Source organism: Gambusia affinis, linkage group LG17, assembly GCF_019740435.1.
Source record: "Gambusia affinis linkage group LG17, SWU_Gaff_1.0, whole genome shotgun sequence".
In the NCBI taxonomy this organism is placed as follows: Eukaryota; Metazoa; Chordata; class Actinopteri; order Cyprinodontiformes; family Poeciliidae; genus Gambusia; species Gambusia affinis.
This window is the reverse complement of record NC_057884.1, coordinates 20960931-20978390: the sequence shown is the minus strand read 5'-3', so window position 1 is coordinate 20978390 and position 17460 is coordinate 20960931. Positions and strand designations below refer to the sequence as shown.

At 36.2% G+C, this 17460-nt stretch overlaps 1 protein-coding gene and 1 long non-coding RNA gene across 4 annotated transcripts in view; one reads left to right on the top strand and one right to left on the bottom strand.

Annotated features, from left to right (window-relative positions):
- whrna (whirlin a) overlaps positions 1–17460 on the top strand; it is a 122510-nt gene that overhangs the window by 61130 nt on the left and 43920 nt on the right. For all 3 annotated transcript variants that reach the window (XM_044095729.1, XM_044095730.1, XM_044095728.1), the window contains exon 3: positions 4903–5028. In XM_044095729.1, coding sequence (XP_043951664.1) covers positions 4903–5028 — 126 coding nt within the window. The remainder of the gene's footprint in view (positions 1–4902; positions 5029–17460) is intronic.
- LOC122819200 lies at positions 7098–8385 on the bottom strand. The gene is made up of 3 exons (XR_006368570.1): positions 8317–8385; positions 8077–8152; positions 7098–7505 (listed from the first exon to the last, which is right to left on the bottom strand). It is a non-coding gene; the product is annotated as an uncharacterized LOC122819200 (long non-coding RNA).

The window sequence follows — 17460 nt, the reverse complement described above, 5'->3', positions numbered from 1 at the left end:
AAAAACTGGAGGGGCCTATTGCTATAATTTGGAGTCTAGAGGGCCACATAAGACACTACGCCGGGCCAGATTTGGCCCTCGGGCCTTCAGTTTGACACACATTCCATAAATGATAAACTAGAAAACTTTTTTTGATATCTATACATTGGGAAGTTAATTTTGCTTGTTTAGTCAAACATTTATTTTTTTTTTGTATTGTGGAAAAAGAGAGTGTGAAAGAAAATTCATAATAAATCGATGTAAACAACATGAAAAAGTAAAAGATAAAAACTGAAACTATTGATTTATAAATCTTGTTGAAAGTTGGTTAGGATTGATTAAACCTCGTTTTTAATATCCGGTTTAAGACTCAAAAATTGTAAATGAATAATAGTTGTAATGTACCAGTATTGTTGTGGCTTGTTTATTGTTGCCATAGCAACTGCCTACCAAGATGGCTGTCAGTTAAAACTAAGAATGTTGTAATCTGTATTTTCAGTATGTTTTTGTTAGCTTTTTAAAGGCATGATGTAATTCTTATTATAGATAGTTTCTAGTAAGAGCAGAGATACTTCATAATAAAATTACTTAAAGAACAGTGTTGTAAAAATACTCCTAAAAGTAAATTATTTTAAAAAAACACAACTCAAGTAATTATAATTGAGTTAATGTAACTTTTTACCCAACTCTGACGGTCAGTCACATTAAATCCCAGAAAATATATTGAAAGTTGTAGTTGCAGCATGAACAAACATTTTAAAAAGCTCCTGTGGTTCCGTTACTTTTACCCAAAAATGTTCTGCTGTGCGCTTCACAGAAGCAGCAGACCAGTCAGTGCCTCTGTAGGAAAGGAGAGGGAGCAATTAATTGATGTAGTGGCAGCAGTCGATGCTCGGGGACGCTGCGTGGAGCCAATAAAAGATGGCTCTGGTAATTAAAACTTTTCTCAACGTCCTGCAGAAATGTCACAGAACCTGAACGCTATAATTCTCCCCGAGGTGATCCGAGGTGACGTCCCTGCCTCCAACGCCCAGACACTTGTTATTAAAACAAGAGGAGCTGCTCGGCGTTCGCTGAAGGAAACTGAGGCTTGGAGTGCCAGATGCCGGTTGAGCGCCTGCGGGTCCAGAACCGACATGATTTAATTGAGATATTTGCATACAGGCCGTCCTGCAGCCACCCGGGTCCAACTGATTCCACTTTTCGATCTTGGCGAGCGTGAGCGGCATCGCGGACCGGGTAATGAAAGACCTCGTTGTGATGGGGAGAATAGATAACATTTCAAGTTTGGCACAGTTACACCATTCTCGCTGCAGACTGTGAAATTAAAAAAGGCAGCCTTTGGTCTCTGAATGGAAGTATGAATTTTATGCTGACTTACTGTTTTTCAAGAAGTTTGTTAGATTTTTTTTTTTTTATCCCAACAAAACTTTTTTTTATATCCTAAATCTTAAATGAGTGAATTTATAAACCATATGCCTATCGTTTATATACAGAGAACCATGACATTAGATGATTTTCCCATTAAGTACAAAGGACGCTTAAGGGAGAAAACAAATAGATGTAGATAAAGTCATAAGGACATGAGAAGACCTAAAGGCAGTAAACAAAGACTTTCAGTGGGACAGAATACATTGTCTTTATTATTATTATATAAATAAACTCTTCATTAGCTCTTTAGCCTCTGGTGCTCTCTGTAAAAAGAGATTCTCTTAAATCTTTGGTTCCCAAAGATTTTCTGGGCCCCCTGTGTGTTACTATAAAATACCCCCTCACCAAAAAAGAAAATAAAATTGTGGAAAGGGTTTTAAACCTTTTATTAAACTGAAATAAAAGTTAAATCCAAGGTCAAGCAGTTAAATACGTTAATTTTAACTAATTAATCGCATATATTTTAACGCCTTAAATTTCTTTAACACAATTAATCAATTTTTTCCGAGACGGAACCTTTGTGTTGTGTTTCTGGTACGGCTGTAATTCTGACGTACGTGCGGCATCCGCACGGTAAAACTGATTCTTTTGCCCCACTGGAAGTTAATTTCTACTTCTAAAACGATCTGTTGGGATGTTGGGAAAGACGGCTGCTGAGTGTAAGTTCTGCTAAAACGAGTTATTCAATCAGAGAAGCTTTTCTAGCCTAAAGTAGCATCTCGGTGCTAAGTATGTTGCAGCTAGCTAATGCTAATGTCAGCGTCCACAATCCACTTTTCTAAAGAAATATTATTTCAAACATAAAATAATATGAATAGTCAGGGGTTTTTAATCTCAATAATAGATTAAAAACAACAAATATCGACGTTGTTGAGCTCATATGTGTATTCTTTAATTTAGCAGCACAAACTGTTTCTGAATTAAGAATGTCGCTTATTTTGTTATGTTTTGGATGAAAATTTGATTAACTGATTACAGATTGCACAGCTAACTCAATTAAAATTTTAATTTAGCCCCGTAGCTGTTTTCAAAAGCAGTGGAAAAGATCCGCCATTTTTTTTGCAAGATGCTATCAAAATATTAGCTGCAGAGGAGAAATATGTCATAGATGATCATAAATCAGAAGATACGGGAAAGCTATGAGTTTACAAAAATGAAGCTGACGAAAAAATATATTAAAAAACGCCAGCAGGTGCCAGTATTTCTTACTTTTACTACTCTGCTGGCTTAGCGTGACTTGATTTCAAGTTATAGTCTGTGATCGATATCGCGATAAACAAAAATTGAGCTGTTAAGATTCTTTAAAGAATAATAATTGTGTTTTTTTTTCTCATCTTTTGTTGTAGATTTTTTGAAGCAGTTCCAATAAGGACAGATATCACAAAATGCTTTGCAAATATTTCTAAAGTAGCAATATAAAATCAATAAATTTGACTGCAAGGATGGAAAAATAAACAGTAAACGTGTTATTTTGATAACACATCGTTTTAAATACATATTCTTGGTTTTACATTTGACGAGTCAAAGAAGCATCTAAACTCTTCAGTCAATCAGAGCCAATGAAGAGTCACTATATTATATTTGTACAAATCTTCATTTTTGTTCAATCTCTTCAGGAGACAGTGAGTTGTTTCTTTTACTTTCCTTCCAACATTACTGCTCCAGAAGTAGAGAACAGCTGCTTTTGTTTTTCTTCTTCTTTTGTGATGGTTTAAAATAAAACGATGCACTGCAGAGTCTCAGGGCAGCGTGCCGTGGAGGACTGGCAGGCGGCCAACCACACACAATTAGAGAAACAGCTGTTTTTACATGTGTAGTTGCCTCTGTGTGTTTTTCTCATTAGAGCGGTTAAAGTGGTTGTTTTTCAGTGAGAAGATGGTTGCTCTGATGTTCAGTTTACCCAAAGAGCATACTCAAGTGTTCTCTGTTGATCTGCTTGTATAACTTTTCTAACCAGCTTTAGCCGTTGACTCACTTCCAAATCTTTTGTTTTTCTGTCTTGATGGACGTCTGAGAGTGAAAAGTGATCGGCAGCAGGAACATTTAGGAGTCCAAGAGGATGCCTGAGGTGTTTTGTGCTTTCCAAGTTGTTTCCTGATTAGTATGTCATGTACTATTTCAGTTGCTTATTAAAGATGTTGGTGAGATCTGTCAGATCAGCGGTGCCTCCCAGATGCATCATAATATCCCTCCATTTATGCAGAAAGATGTATATTGAACTAGACATAGTCATTAATCCATGAGAGGCTGTTTTATCTTCCAACCATTTATCTCACTGATGGATTATCAGCAGTGTTTTTTTTCCCTCATCAGGGACTTTTTAAAGTCGTCTCGATGCGTTAGATGCAGTGGAAAACAATGTCTCCCCCAATTTTCTGCTAAGGTTTAATTTTAAGGTTTAATTTTCTGTTAAGGTTGTTAAAATAATCGATTTTCAATTTAATCAATGCTAGAAAATTATCCTGGCAGCATCAGCTGACCAAAACAATGAGCATGTTGAATACATCCAGAAAAAAAACTTATGTGACCCTCATGAGTGAATAACATGAGCGGACAAGAAATGATAAAAATCCTGCCACATGCTAGCTTCGCTAATGCTACAAGCTAATGCTATGAGTCAATGCTGATGATTAACAGCATCTTAAAGAGAACAGTAATCCTCCAAGACGACTTGAAATCTTTACAGGAAATTATGGAAATCCTTAATGAAGACACATGCTATGCTAATGCTACGAGCTAACACTACAGAGCTAACGCTACAAAACTGATGATTGAGAACAGCTTAAAAATTTTAATTTTCAATAATTACATAGGTAACATTAGAAAAATGTCTGAGTGGTGAATTGATTAATCGTGATTAATTAGTTATTGATAATTGTCAACTAGTTCAGTAATCGATTAAGTGGACTACACAGACTAAATAAAAGAATGATTATTGAAAGAACAACATATGTAGACGAGCAGTGAAGCCAAAGCTGTACAAAAATATAAATATTTTGCCTTTAAGATAAAAATGTTTGTAAAAGTAGATTTTTTAAATTCCAAAATGGTCGTATTTCTGTGTTGCCTTTAAAGTCCAACATAACGACGTGTTAAAGGTAATAAATGGACGTCCAGCCTGAAGTGATGCTCTCAGATTACTCCAGTTTCATCTAAATTCATGCCGCTGAATCCTGACAAGATGATCCATAAATGGTGTTACATTTTTCATGTGATTTTTTTCTTCTGCTTCATGTATTTATGACCCTTTTGGGAACCTAATGATCCTCTGCCCCATTTTTAAACATCTAATGTGGATTTATTGCTGCAGGTTTAACAATGTGCAGAATTTTAGGTTTGTTCCTCGACGGCGTTTCATTAATCGGACGTGTTATCTGTCTTCTGTCTTATTAAGAGCCCGACTCCACAGCCACAGTCATCAATCTGAGTTCTGTAAAGCGCTGATGTTTATGGAGCGCCTGTTTTATCTGCTGTTCTGCCCGTCACAAACAGGTGAACCTGGTTCTGGATGACGGACGGTCTCTGGGCCTGATGATCCGAGGAGGAGCTGAATACGCGCTGGGAATCTACATCACCGGAGTGGACAAGGGATCGGCAGCGGAGTGCGGAGGACTCAAGGTATTCCTGTCTCTTCTTTGTCTCGTTTATCTAAATAATGGAATGAAAAGGCGACATTTTTAAAGAAATGTAACAGAAATCGTAGGGACTTGTGAAAAGCACAAGAGTAATTAAAGAGAAAGACACTGGTGTTTTCATTGTGTTAATGTAAATATCAGTCAAAGTGGTAATTATGGTGTAATGGTGCACAGTTTGGTGAGTAAAAAAAGACTTAAATCATTTTCTTCTGATCTTTTAACAGTCCAGTAGGGCTGGAGAGTAAATAAATATAAATAAAACGCATTAGACGTAATCAGGCAGAATAAAACCCTTTAGCAGCTCAGCCTCTCTGAAGTTGATGGAATCAGCTAACTCTGTCGCGCTGTGGTTACCTAGCAACTCATTCGTTCTTTGGTGACCTAGCAACAGCCTGCTGAGTAACCGGCGCAGCAGCAGTTTCAAGTTTCACCACCGTGCCTCATAACTGCTTAAAAATAAATCATAACTGTGTGGAGTAAAAACTGGATAAAACAGGAAATTTCACATCAATATTTCAGACATTATTGGTCAATAATTATAGGTATTATTGACTGATATGAAACGTTTATATCATGATATGTTTTTCAGCTCTTGAACACACCATAATGTGCAAGTGTTGGTAAAATCAGGATCAGTTTGTTGTTGCCTCTCATTCAGTGGCCCATTTTTCGTCAAATAACAACCACAAACATGAATATATTTCACTGGAATTTAATGTGAAAGACATAAAACAGGAAGTGGGATACGGTTGTGAAGTAGAAAGAAAATTCAAAACATTTTTTACAAATAAAAAAAGTGAAAATACAGAGTGCAAAAGTATTCAGCCCCCTTTTGCTGCAATAACAAGCTGCGGTTTGTTTCTACCTGAATGGACATTTTTTTGTCCATTCTTCTTTGCAAAACAGCTGAAGTCCAGTCTGACTGGATGGGAAGCGTTTGTGAACAGCCATTTTCAGATCTGACCACTGGGTTTATGTCTGGACTTTGACTGGGCCATTCTAATACATGAATACACTGGTAAATATTTCTTCTCTAAGTCAGAAAAAATTAAATCACGCAGTAGTCTGATCCAGACAAAAGGGCTTTTTAATCTTGACTTTAATCTCCTCTAATATTTGATATTTTCTTAAATTCAAACTTTTATGAAGTTAGTTTGTCCATTTGTTTTTTACTCTTGGTATTCTGAGCTGCTCTGCAGAGCGAGTTCAGATGTTGAAACTGTCATGGATGTAATAAGTTGAAGATCCTCCTGAGAAGTTTAGGAATAAATCAAAAGGAGATAAATCGTGACTTTGCTTTCACGCTGTCAGCGCTGGCAGCATGACGGAGACAGACAGCAGCGATGAAGGCGACAGGGAATCCTGCAAAGACCACAACGCCACAGCTGATGACGGCTCCCATTTAACCTGGTTTTATTTTATTTAGTTTATTTTAGTCACAGCAGCGAAACCTTCCACAGAGGAATGAATGTTCTGATTTATTTTGTTTGCTTTCAGAGAGCTAAATGTTTGATTTTATCTTAAAACTACGGCACAGTCTGGCCCCAAGCAAGTATTTAAACTTACTATAAATTTACTACTAACATTTTTAAATTCTTAAATTCTTTTATTCTAGGCGGTGCTAGATTTTACAATTTTATTCTTCATAGCAGTACCCATGACAGTATTGATGCACTTTTATTTTGTTTTGCTATTTATATTTGCATGAATTAATTTTTTAATATATATTTCAAATTACACATATTTTTGAATTTTTATATTAATTATTTTTATTAATATGAATCTATCTTTTACTACTAAGTCAGTTTTTTCAGTATTTGTATTTTATTTTTATTTATAAATCTATTTATTATAACATTTTTGCATTTTTTATTAACCTTTCTCTCTTGATGTGTCTGTGGCAACACACATATATCTTTTTACTTTATTTTCAATAATTATATTTTGTTTATTTATAAATCTATTTATTAAAAAAATACATTTTACTTTATTTTATTTTCTGTAGAATACTTTTCATTTTTTAATTCTATTTATTTACGCATATATTTTCTATTTAATTTTTGTTAATTATTTTTTCTGATTTCTTGTAGAAGTATGCAGCAAACCTTTATCCTATTTTGCTGCGTTATTAAAATCTCTATATCTTGTCATTTTAAATAACTGATGTGTTCTACCTGACAATATTAATCTTTTATAAAAATAGTTTTAGAGTAAATGCCTAGAAGATATGAATGATTTGTGAAGTAGAGATATTGAGAGTTGCTGTAAACACCCTGCGGCTTCAAACTCCAACACTCTATGGATGCGTGTGACGGCCGGTGCTCAGCGGGAGAGGAGGCTTCCTCATAACTGTCCGCTGCTGCTGCTTCTCTGCTGGGATGACAAAGATGGATGACGACTCTCGCTTTCAGGCCTTTGTAATCAGCACCGCTACATAGGGGGGAAACGCTGAGACAATTCCTTCAAAAAAGAAATAGAATTATTTAAAATAATATTTGGGGACCTCTGTCAATAATAAAATATTAATGGCGTTGTTTTTACTTTTTTTGGCAGTAAAAGTAAAAATCCCCCCCTCTTAGACCAAAAAGCAAACGGCCGTATTTTCCCAACACCCCCCTGTAACGGGATGAAATGGTTTGTTCCATTGTTAGCGGGTGTAGCAGCAATCGGTGAAAGACTAAAACGACCGTGAAATTAACAATGCTGCTTAGTAAATTAACAAAATCCGATAAAAAAAAAAGAAATAAGACAAACACAGGGTGTCTCGTTTTAGCCCATTTACCCCTACCCTAAAGGGCTAGATAGACTACTGCATGGTTAACGACCAGTTAGCTTAGCTATCGTTAGCCTCTCATTTCACCTACATTTTATCAATTAAATGGAGGCTGGGGGAATTTCCCTTCCTTTTTGCTCGTTTTACAATAACACAATAAAACTGAAATATTTGGTACTGACAGAAAATTAATTATATAATACATATCGTTATTAGAATATTGATCAATGTTTCCAATTTCCTAACATCCATATTTACCGAACACCTCCTGTAACCAGGCGAAATGGTTTGTTCCTGCTTTAGCTCACTTGACATTGACGTGTTTAGTAGCAGTCTGTGGAAGACAAGATAGATGGTGACTTTAACCATGCTACCTAATAAAATAATAAAATCAGGTGTTTAAAAATGGGAAAAGAGGGAAAAGAAGAAAGACGAAGACAGGGTGTCAGCTTTTAAACAGTTCTATTCTTCGTAGGAAGTGAATGTATAATTACCAACCTGTTAGCTTAGCTACTGTTAGCCTCCATTTCACCTGCATTCAATCAGTGAAAATCTGCTGGATTTCTCTGCCCCTCCTTCAGCCTCCGGATGAAATGGTTTGCTTCTGTTTTAATAGCGAAACTTCATAATAAAATTACTAAAGTAAAAGTTAAAAATTACAGCTCAGTTAAAGCAGTCCTAAAAAAAAGTAAATTTTTTCCTAAAAGTTACTCAATTAAATGAATTTGCATAAATGTAACTGATTACTAGTAAACTGAAGTTTGTACATGTCTACGGGGATCCAGGTTTTAAAGTTCATTCATAGTGGTCTTTAAAAGTCTTAAATCGGAGTGAAACCATCAGAAAGTCTTCCTGTTTGGACTGGTCCACCACCATGTCACCATCTCGTCCTCCAGACCTCAGAGACACTGGTCCACAGGTGTAAATGTTACCGTGGCGACCGGCTCTTGTTGCAGGTGTTTGTCTTTCTGTTTTTTAACGTTTTCCTTCCCATTGAGCAGGTTGGGGAAGGAAAGGTCAACCTGTTCTCATTGGCCTTTTGTTGACATCTGCCCGGTTGGTTTTAATCTGATCAGAGACCCGGGGAAAGGTTACGTCTGCTGTAACGTACGGCGTTGCCTCTGTCTCCTGGACAGATTGTTGGGACTTAGATGTCATTTGTATTAAAAATAAAGAGGAATTGGGGCATTAGAGAGAGTTTCTGGATCACCAGATGTTTCCAGATGTGGAGGCCTGTAAATCTCCAGAACCGGGACGTTCAGGTTACATGTTGGTTTCATGCTGTGGAGCTCCGGTTTCCCATCCTTCTCCAGGTCCTGAAGGCATCTTGTTAGGAGCTGTCGGTGTGCTCAGAGGGACGGACACTTTCATAAAACCACAGATTGATTAAATATTAAATTTATTATATTATTGCACATTGTTACAGAAACTGTTGAACAAATTGACTCAGTTATTCAGGTCACAAATTAACCAGTTAATCTGGTTTCCATCCATCCGTGCTTGTATCCATTCATCCACCATTTGTCCATCCCTCCTTTCATCCCTCCATTTATCCGTCCATCTTGAAGGTTTCTTGTTCAGTTTTTCCCTCCTTATCTTTCCGTCTCTTTATCTCCTGACAGATTAAACTTTTACCCTCTGCTATAAACTCTGAGTTTTTCCTCTGAACTCGGATATGGTAGATAAAGGTTGATAAATGCTGACCAGCCTTTTAGTTGGAGCGACTTTCCTCCGGTTTAAATCGACACCATCGGTCCTTTAAGTCCCTGTAAGGTGAACAGAACCTCAGCTTGATGCTTGTTCAGCCCGGCTCACAGACAAAGGCTGTTCAATGTTAGCCGCCCCGATGACTCCACTGTAACAGCTTTGACCTCCACACCAATCTATTTTGTTGCTTTGTCACATTTCCTATTGTCCAGTTTTTATTTATTTATTTTTTTTGCTCTCTGTGTAGTTTAATAAATCTGAAATGTCATGTTGAAAAGAGCATCCAGCTGCAGGAGGGGTTTAAACTGTCGGGGATCTACAGGAAGAGGAGATTTAGGCTTAAAATTAAATCAAATAAAATCACATTTAAAAACTAATTTTAAACAACGATCTACTTTATTTTAAGGAATTAGCCTGTAACTTGAAGTATTTATTAATTCTTCAAAGATTATTTTACCCTCAGCAGTAATAATCTAATAAAGCTACACTTTGATGATACAAGATAATAACACTTTGATTGTAGCATGTAAAGCAGAAATTAAACTTTCTTTCATGTTTTTTGAGAGTTAACCAGTTTTGTTCTGTTGGCTGAACGTTGGAGGTGTTAGGTTGGGTAGATCTGAGTAAAAAACGTCTAAAATATAATATTATTGGAGGAGTAAATTCACCAAAATGAAACCAAAGCTTAGAAATTACCAAATATATAAATAAATGGCAAACTAAATATTTAGCTCCAAACCAGTCTGTTTGCTAGCTAAATATTAGCTCTAAGCTAAGTATTAGCTAAATAAAAGCTTAAAGCTAAATATTTATCTGATATACAAATTCCCTTGCTGATAACTTTAAATGGACTATCAAAATAAAAGCTGGGTCTTCCATACAGCTATATAAACTCCTGCTGGTCAGAAAAGTATTGCTAATTACTTGGATCCAAATTAAATATTTAGTTTTTGAGCTAAATGTTTAGCTTTTTGACAAAGTACATAGTATTCAGCCAGATATTTAGTTGGCAAACAAAATATTTATCTCCAGATTAAATACTTAAATAATAAGCTAAATATTTTACTTAAAACTAAATATTAAGCTATCATGCTAAATGCTTAGCTTATATGCAAATTTACTCGCTGATAGCTGTTAGGAGACTATCAGAATAAAAGCTGAGTCTTCCTATAAACTCCTGCTGTTAGCTTGGCAGCTAAATATTTAGTTAAAAACTTTCATTTCTAAATGAAAATATGACTTAAAAATGGTTAAACACAAATTACTGCAAAATTCTTCGTCTTTGCTTGTTGGCACATTGCCGCCACCTTGTGGTAGCACTCCCGTATTGCAGGCAGTCTGTTTCATATAGATTAAACTCTTATTTTCCACCTCTTTAAAAGTGCATTAGAAATTTTTATCACGCAGCAGCGACGTTATCGATGAATCCACATTTCCCTCTTGGTGTTCTGCAGCAGCTTGAGCGTTTAATCTCTCCTGCAGAGAAACAAATCAACAGGCTGGATGTGACACCAGCATGCCAAGCGGAAACTCAAACCACTTGGGATTTATTAGGCAACAATTATTACATTCCAAACAGTATTTTGCAATGTTAATATACCAAACGCTGATCTATTGATGGCGATCCCAGTTAAATATTTACCTATTAGGCTAAGTGAGTGAAAATGTGGCAATCAACATTTCTGCCTGGATGATCCTATTCGTAAACGCTAAACAGCGAACATCTATGTTTGAAAAGGAAATTAGTATTTTGGTTGAAATATTACATTGCACCAGATTGCTGTCAGGAAATATTATGTGCATAAACAATTTATTTTCTCTCCAATTGAAAACTGGCACCAGGTTCTGTTCTGCTGCATGCAGAGGAGAGAAATAAAACGCAGCGTTTGTCCATTTTTTATTTCCCAGGCATGCTGAGAGTTTCTGCTGCTGGAGGATAACCTACAGGTAGCAGAGGGTGAGAAAAATCTGCAGCTTAATATCTTATTTTACATCAAACACCCATATGAGTCAATAGAAAGAGAAGATAAATACAAACCAGAATAAATACATCCGTAAGTCAGTGCCTGCGTTTTGAGTCATCCATCCAGGTGTTGCTGCTGACAAATAAGATGAGGTGCAGCCATAAAATATTCACAATATCGCCCATAAAGGCAACGTTTGAGGTTTTCAGAGTTTGAATACAGCTGAGAAAAGGGTTGTTGAACTTCAGCAGGATGATAACAAAGACACAAATCTCTCTCCAAGCTGAACTGGAAGCAGCTCCAGTGATTACATGGCCTTTTAGACGGAGAGATGGCCCCGTGCTTTATTGATCCCAGAGGAGGCTCCATGCATCCAGTTAAAGCTGCACTCAGTAAATTTAGAGGGGAAAAAACAGAGAAAGAGAAAAGAAAATCAACATGAAGGTTTGAATATTGACTCTGAGGAATAAAGCACAGCTACATAAACTAAAGAAAACATTACAGTCCTGAAAAACAGAGGAAAGTGAATAGAAATGAATCTTCTGATTGAAAATGAGCAAATTAAAGAGTTTCAGATCTCACACCTCACAAAACATGTCTGTGAACCTTTTCTCCTCTAATGCTCTGTAATAAACGTCGCCATGGTTGCACCCACACCCTGCGTCTGTTTCAGGATATTGCTCGCCTCTACCTGTCTTGTCCTTAAACCTTTTTCCTCTCATGTTTACAGAGAGGAAACATGAGAGGTTTGTGGATCTTATTACCTCAGAAATAAGATCCACAAACTTTCTGATGGTTTTTCTTTGGAAAAACATCGGATTAATCGATTAATCGTGATTAATTGTGATTAATCGTGATTAATTGATAACTGAAATCACCAGCTAATTTAGTAATTGATTAATCGTTAGCTGGAGAAGACTTAAAAAGTTCATTTGCTGAAAAAACAATCTATTCAGAGCTGTAATTAATAACCAAAACTGTACAAGAATATTTTCATTTGCATTTAAAATAAAAACACCATTTGTTTATAAATATGTTTTAGCCAAAACCACTCAAGTGGAATAGCTTAGCTTTAGATTTACTAAAGGAACGTTACAGTATTGTATTTTAGACAATAAAATGTTTATTTTCGTATTTAAACAAGGAATTTGTTTTTGTTTTGCATCTTTACATGTATTTCTTGGGTGGTTAAATGAAAAATCTGAAGAATGTGCCATTTTTATACGATTAACTGATTAATCGTATAAAATTTAGAAAAATATATTTTTATATTTAAACAAGTCTTTGAATTTGTTTATTTACATCTTTAAATGTATTTTTGTAAATGTTTAAAAATCCTGAGTGCCAATATTTTTTTCTGTACAATTAATCGATTAACCGTCAGAATAATTGATTAATCCAATAATTGTTGGTTGGATCCCTGGACTTGGTTTTTCCACACATTTTAAACCTCCCAGTTCCCTCTGATCTGGAACTGGGAGGTTGGTTGGAAAATGGTGCATGGTGTCGAATATTAATATCTGAAAAGTGTGTCATGCATTTATATTCACTCTTCATGAGTTATTACTTTATGGAGCTACATGTCTGCTTGGACTGTAGAAAATATTTTCCCCATTGTTTTATGTGAACATCAGTTTTAAACAGATTCCTTGTTGGATTAAGGTCTGGACTTTGACTGGACCTTTGTAACAAATGAAAATGTTGTGGTTTAAAGTTTTGACATTTTACCTTTGGCTGTTTGTTTGGGGTTGCTGTCTCGCTGGAAGGTGGACATTTTGTACAGTGTATTAGTCTCTAAAAACACTTAAAACACTTAATGTGCATTAATGTGCAGAGTGGCTGTAACTATCAATTATTCTGACTATTAATCGGATTAAAAAATGATATTCTACAGGTTTTTCATTTAACCACTTAAACCTTATCTATAAAATATTAGAAATACATTAAAACATGCACATGAAAGCAATAAAATTACTTTTTAAAATAAGAAAATAAACATTTTATTGATTAAAATGAAATAACACGGGAATGCCACTTAATGAGTTTTGGATAAACAATATTTAGACATTTTTTTGAGTGTATGCTCCAGTTACTTTTAACCGTTTACTAAATTAGTTGACGATTAATAGTTAATTAATCGTGATAGCTTTACAAACTGACTCGATTAATCAAATTAATCACTAATAATCAGATTAATCTTTTCAGCTCTAATTCTGACCTGGTTGAAAGTAACCTGTAATATTTTTATTGATGAAATCTGCGGCAGTAAACATTTTGTTTACTTGGTTTGCCGTCTCTCCTCTGAGCGAAACGATGCAATCATCTGAAAATGTCTTGAAACGATCCTGCAGCCATTTGCTTGAAATGCTCTTTAGATTCAAATTTAGATGTAATTAATTCCCCGGGGGGAAATTGCTTCTTGCCCTTGTGTGAGTAGAAGCATCACACAGTCTCTGCTATTCTGTGTTTCATATTTGTGTCATTTATTTATGTTTGCCCCGTATTTTGGACTGTTTGTTCTCACTTTAACAACCTGCTGTGCAGAAACAGACAGGAGGCTGCGCTCCTTCATAAACATGAGATTCAGATGCAAAGAGATGCATCAGGATTTACAGACAGCAGAAAGTAGTGATTGATACCTGGAGGTCCATCCAGCAACGCCTCGACTCTTTCTCTGCACCGGGCTGGAAGGAAATGACAAATAGTGATTTGGATGTAAATACACTCCAGTGTTTCTGCTCAATAACATTTGTTTTTATTTTAAAATAAATCTGAATGTAGAGTATTAGAAAAAATGATTTTTATCACACACCTGCTTCAGTCAGGTTGACTTCTACACTTTTAGATTTGCTGTAGCGTTTAGGATCATTGTCTTATTGAAGAGTTAGTTTGGCCGCCACCAAAATCTAATTTTACCAAAAAATTAATCAGACCAAAGTCACTTTTTGAATGGATCCAGAATCCAGGAATAGGAATTACGATCCTCCTTCTAGCCACCACTATTATTGGCTTTTGTTTCAATTTATTGTTTGAGATGGAGAAATCACCAGCGCATGCTTCTAGTTAAAAGTCACACTTTAATGGCTCATCTTGTTTTTCATAAACTTCACCTGAAGGCCAAATTTGTCTTGGTTTTTGAAGGTAGTGTGTCTTTTGTCTTTAGCATGCTAACCAAGGCCTGTAGAGTCTTAGCCGGATTTCTGAGCTTCCTTTGATTTCAGGTCCACTCAGTTAATCTTCCTTACTGTAGAATGACGGACTTCAAGTTACTTGGAAATTAGAGTTTTAGCCTTTAGACAGAAACATTTTCTGGTCCACGATCAGAGCTTGTGTTTAAATACCAGACAAAAGAGAAATTATATCATCAACACTCCATTTTTGTTTACGTTTTATGAAGAAGGAAGTTGCAATCAGCATCTTCTTCAGAGGTTTTGTGTCGTTTCCTTCAGTGGTTCTTGGTGTAGCGCCCCCACAGGCGAAGAGGTGAACTGTGTTTTTCAAGAGAAGCACAGCAGCTGAAAATGTAAGAAATGTTGCCATTTAGCCGAATCTACTAAACTATCAGCTGGGAAAACATCCTTAATAGTTACACTGCAGTTAATGAATACTTTATATTCTCTCTATAACATCCGATGTCTTTCTGTTGGCCTCCAATATTCCTGCTCTTTTTTAGCACTTAATCAAGTCCGAGGACTCCAAAGCGCTTTACATTGCACTCATTCACCCATTCCTTCATCGTAGCCCAAGGACACAAAGATCCGGCAACAGAACCAACTCTAAATGTCATTTCAGAGAATGATCAATTAATGGAGTGCATTCGGAGCGCCTGGCCAGATTCCTTTCCTCTTATATCCCAAAAAGGCAGCATGGCTGTACTTAGGTTGTTTGCATAAATCACTTCTAAATGGGCCGAATGCCAAAGGATAGAAAGAAATGCTTTTTTGACATATGGAGGCTGAAAATGTGACATTTGTTGTGCAGTTATAAAGAAAACACACACCACTGCTGAAACTGAAAATTCCCCAACATGGAGTTGTGTCCTTAGTTTCCTTTGGACGTCTACTCTGGGGGTGAATTAAAATTTCACATTAAGGGCGCAGGCGGGAGTGCAGCCCATCTGTTTCTCTGTGATGTCTCCTGCAGAGCGCGCTCCACAGGATCAATCTCCCCGCGGAGCTAAAGAGCAGAAACACTCCGCTATCTGTTGCCACAAAGTTACAGCAACTGCTCCGTCACACAAACACCACAGAGGACGAAACCTCAGAGCGCTTTATTTAGCAAGGTGAAACTTATTAATGCAGGCTAATGCAGCACAGAAACACATCTCTCACTGAAACAGATAGAAACGACTTTTCATTTTTACTCCAGTTTTCTGTTTTCAGAGTTCAGCTACATCGGGGCTCTCAAACTCCAGGCCTTACTGGTCGCTGTCCTGCAGTTTTTAGATGTGCCACTGGTAAAAAACACTGGAATGAAATGGTTTATTACCTCCTCCTTGTGTAGATCAGTTCTCCAGAACCTCAATGACCTCATTATTCTGTTCAGGTGCTGCAGCAGAGGCACATCTAGACCTGTGAGCTACATGGTTGATTGTAAGGCTGAAACGATTAATCAGATCAATCAACTAATTGAAATAATCGTCAACTAGTTTAGTAATCGATTAATCATCAACTGGAGTATACATATTCAGAAAAGGTCATTTTCTGAAAGAACAACACAATCAGAGCCAAAACTGAGGAAAACGTATATAAATTTTATATAAATTTTGCTTTTAGGATTTTCTATAAATGTTTCTGCAAATGTTCTCACCAAAAAGTGGCAGTTTTAGCTTCACTTTGTTCAAATTCTGTCAAATAAAATAATTTAAATCTCCTGTTAAGCATCCAATTATTGGTAATCCAAAAATAGTCAACATATTAGCCCAAAAGTTGAGCACATGTTGATGTTGGAAGTATCTTTTAGCTGCATATGTAATTCTACCTTTTAAAATATTTCTAATACAACATAATGGGCTAAATATGCACAATTTGTTATTTTTTTTAACCAATTAATCGTCAGGGTAACTGATTAATCGATAAATAAAATAAACATTACTTTCAATCCTAATCGATAGTTTCATTTCTTTAAAGAGGGAGACGTTATGCAAACCAAACTGGTTCTAAGTATTTTCCCCCTGGACCTGCTGGCTGGTTGTACCATCATGCATCATCTTATCAATCAGATTGAATTCAAATCGTTGATTGATCAGCGTCAACGTTGAATTTTTTAACCAATCTGTGGTGAACCTGTAGGTATCCTGCTGTATAGTCCAAGTAAACTTGAGCTTCTCAAACTGCTGATTGGACATTTCCCTTCAGGATTGTCTGATAGAGAGCAGGAGTTCATAACCCCACATCATCACACTGCCTCCACCATGTTCCAGAGTTGGCTCTTCTTTTTTTCTGAAATACCTTTTTTCTAAAGGTCTAATTTATCATTGAAAAATAATTTTCTTCTTGTATTTCATAAAATTGCAGATTTTACTTGTGTTAAGCCACCAAATCTAAAGGTGATCAATAAAACTAATCCTAATCCAGAATGATTTGAGGTTTCCAACTGTTGTTGTATTCAAACAAAGCCTGTTTGTTTTCAGAGATATAATGGGCTGCAGACAGAGAAGGATGCAATACCCTAAGCCTAAAAGCTTTCCCCGTCCCCAATTAGTCTCCAACTGGTAGATAAACAACACAGATAACCCAGAATAATCTGTCAAGCCACGAGTGAAAGAGTGTGTTCAGGCTAAAAGGTCAGCAGTCGTAGTTAGTGCTGATTAGGAGCATTGATTTTCCCTGGCCTGGTTTAACTGCTGCAGGAAGGTCATATTTCTCATCCATTGAGACTAAACTAATTAGTTACAATTGACACACATGTAAAAGTCATTATCACCCAAGCCATGATGTGTTTCTTCTATAGGAGGGAGAATATTGGGGAT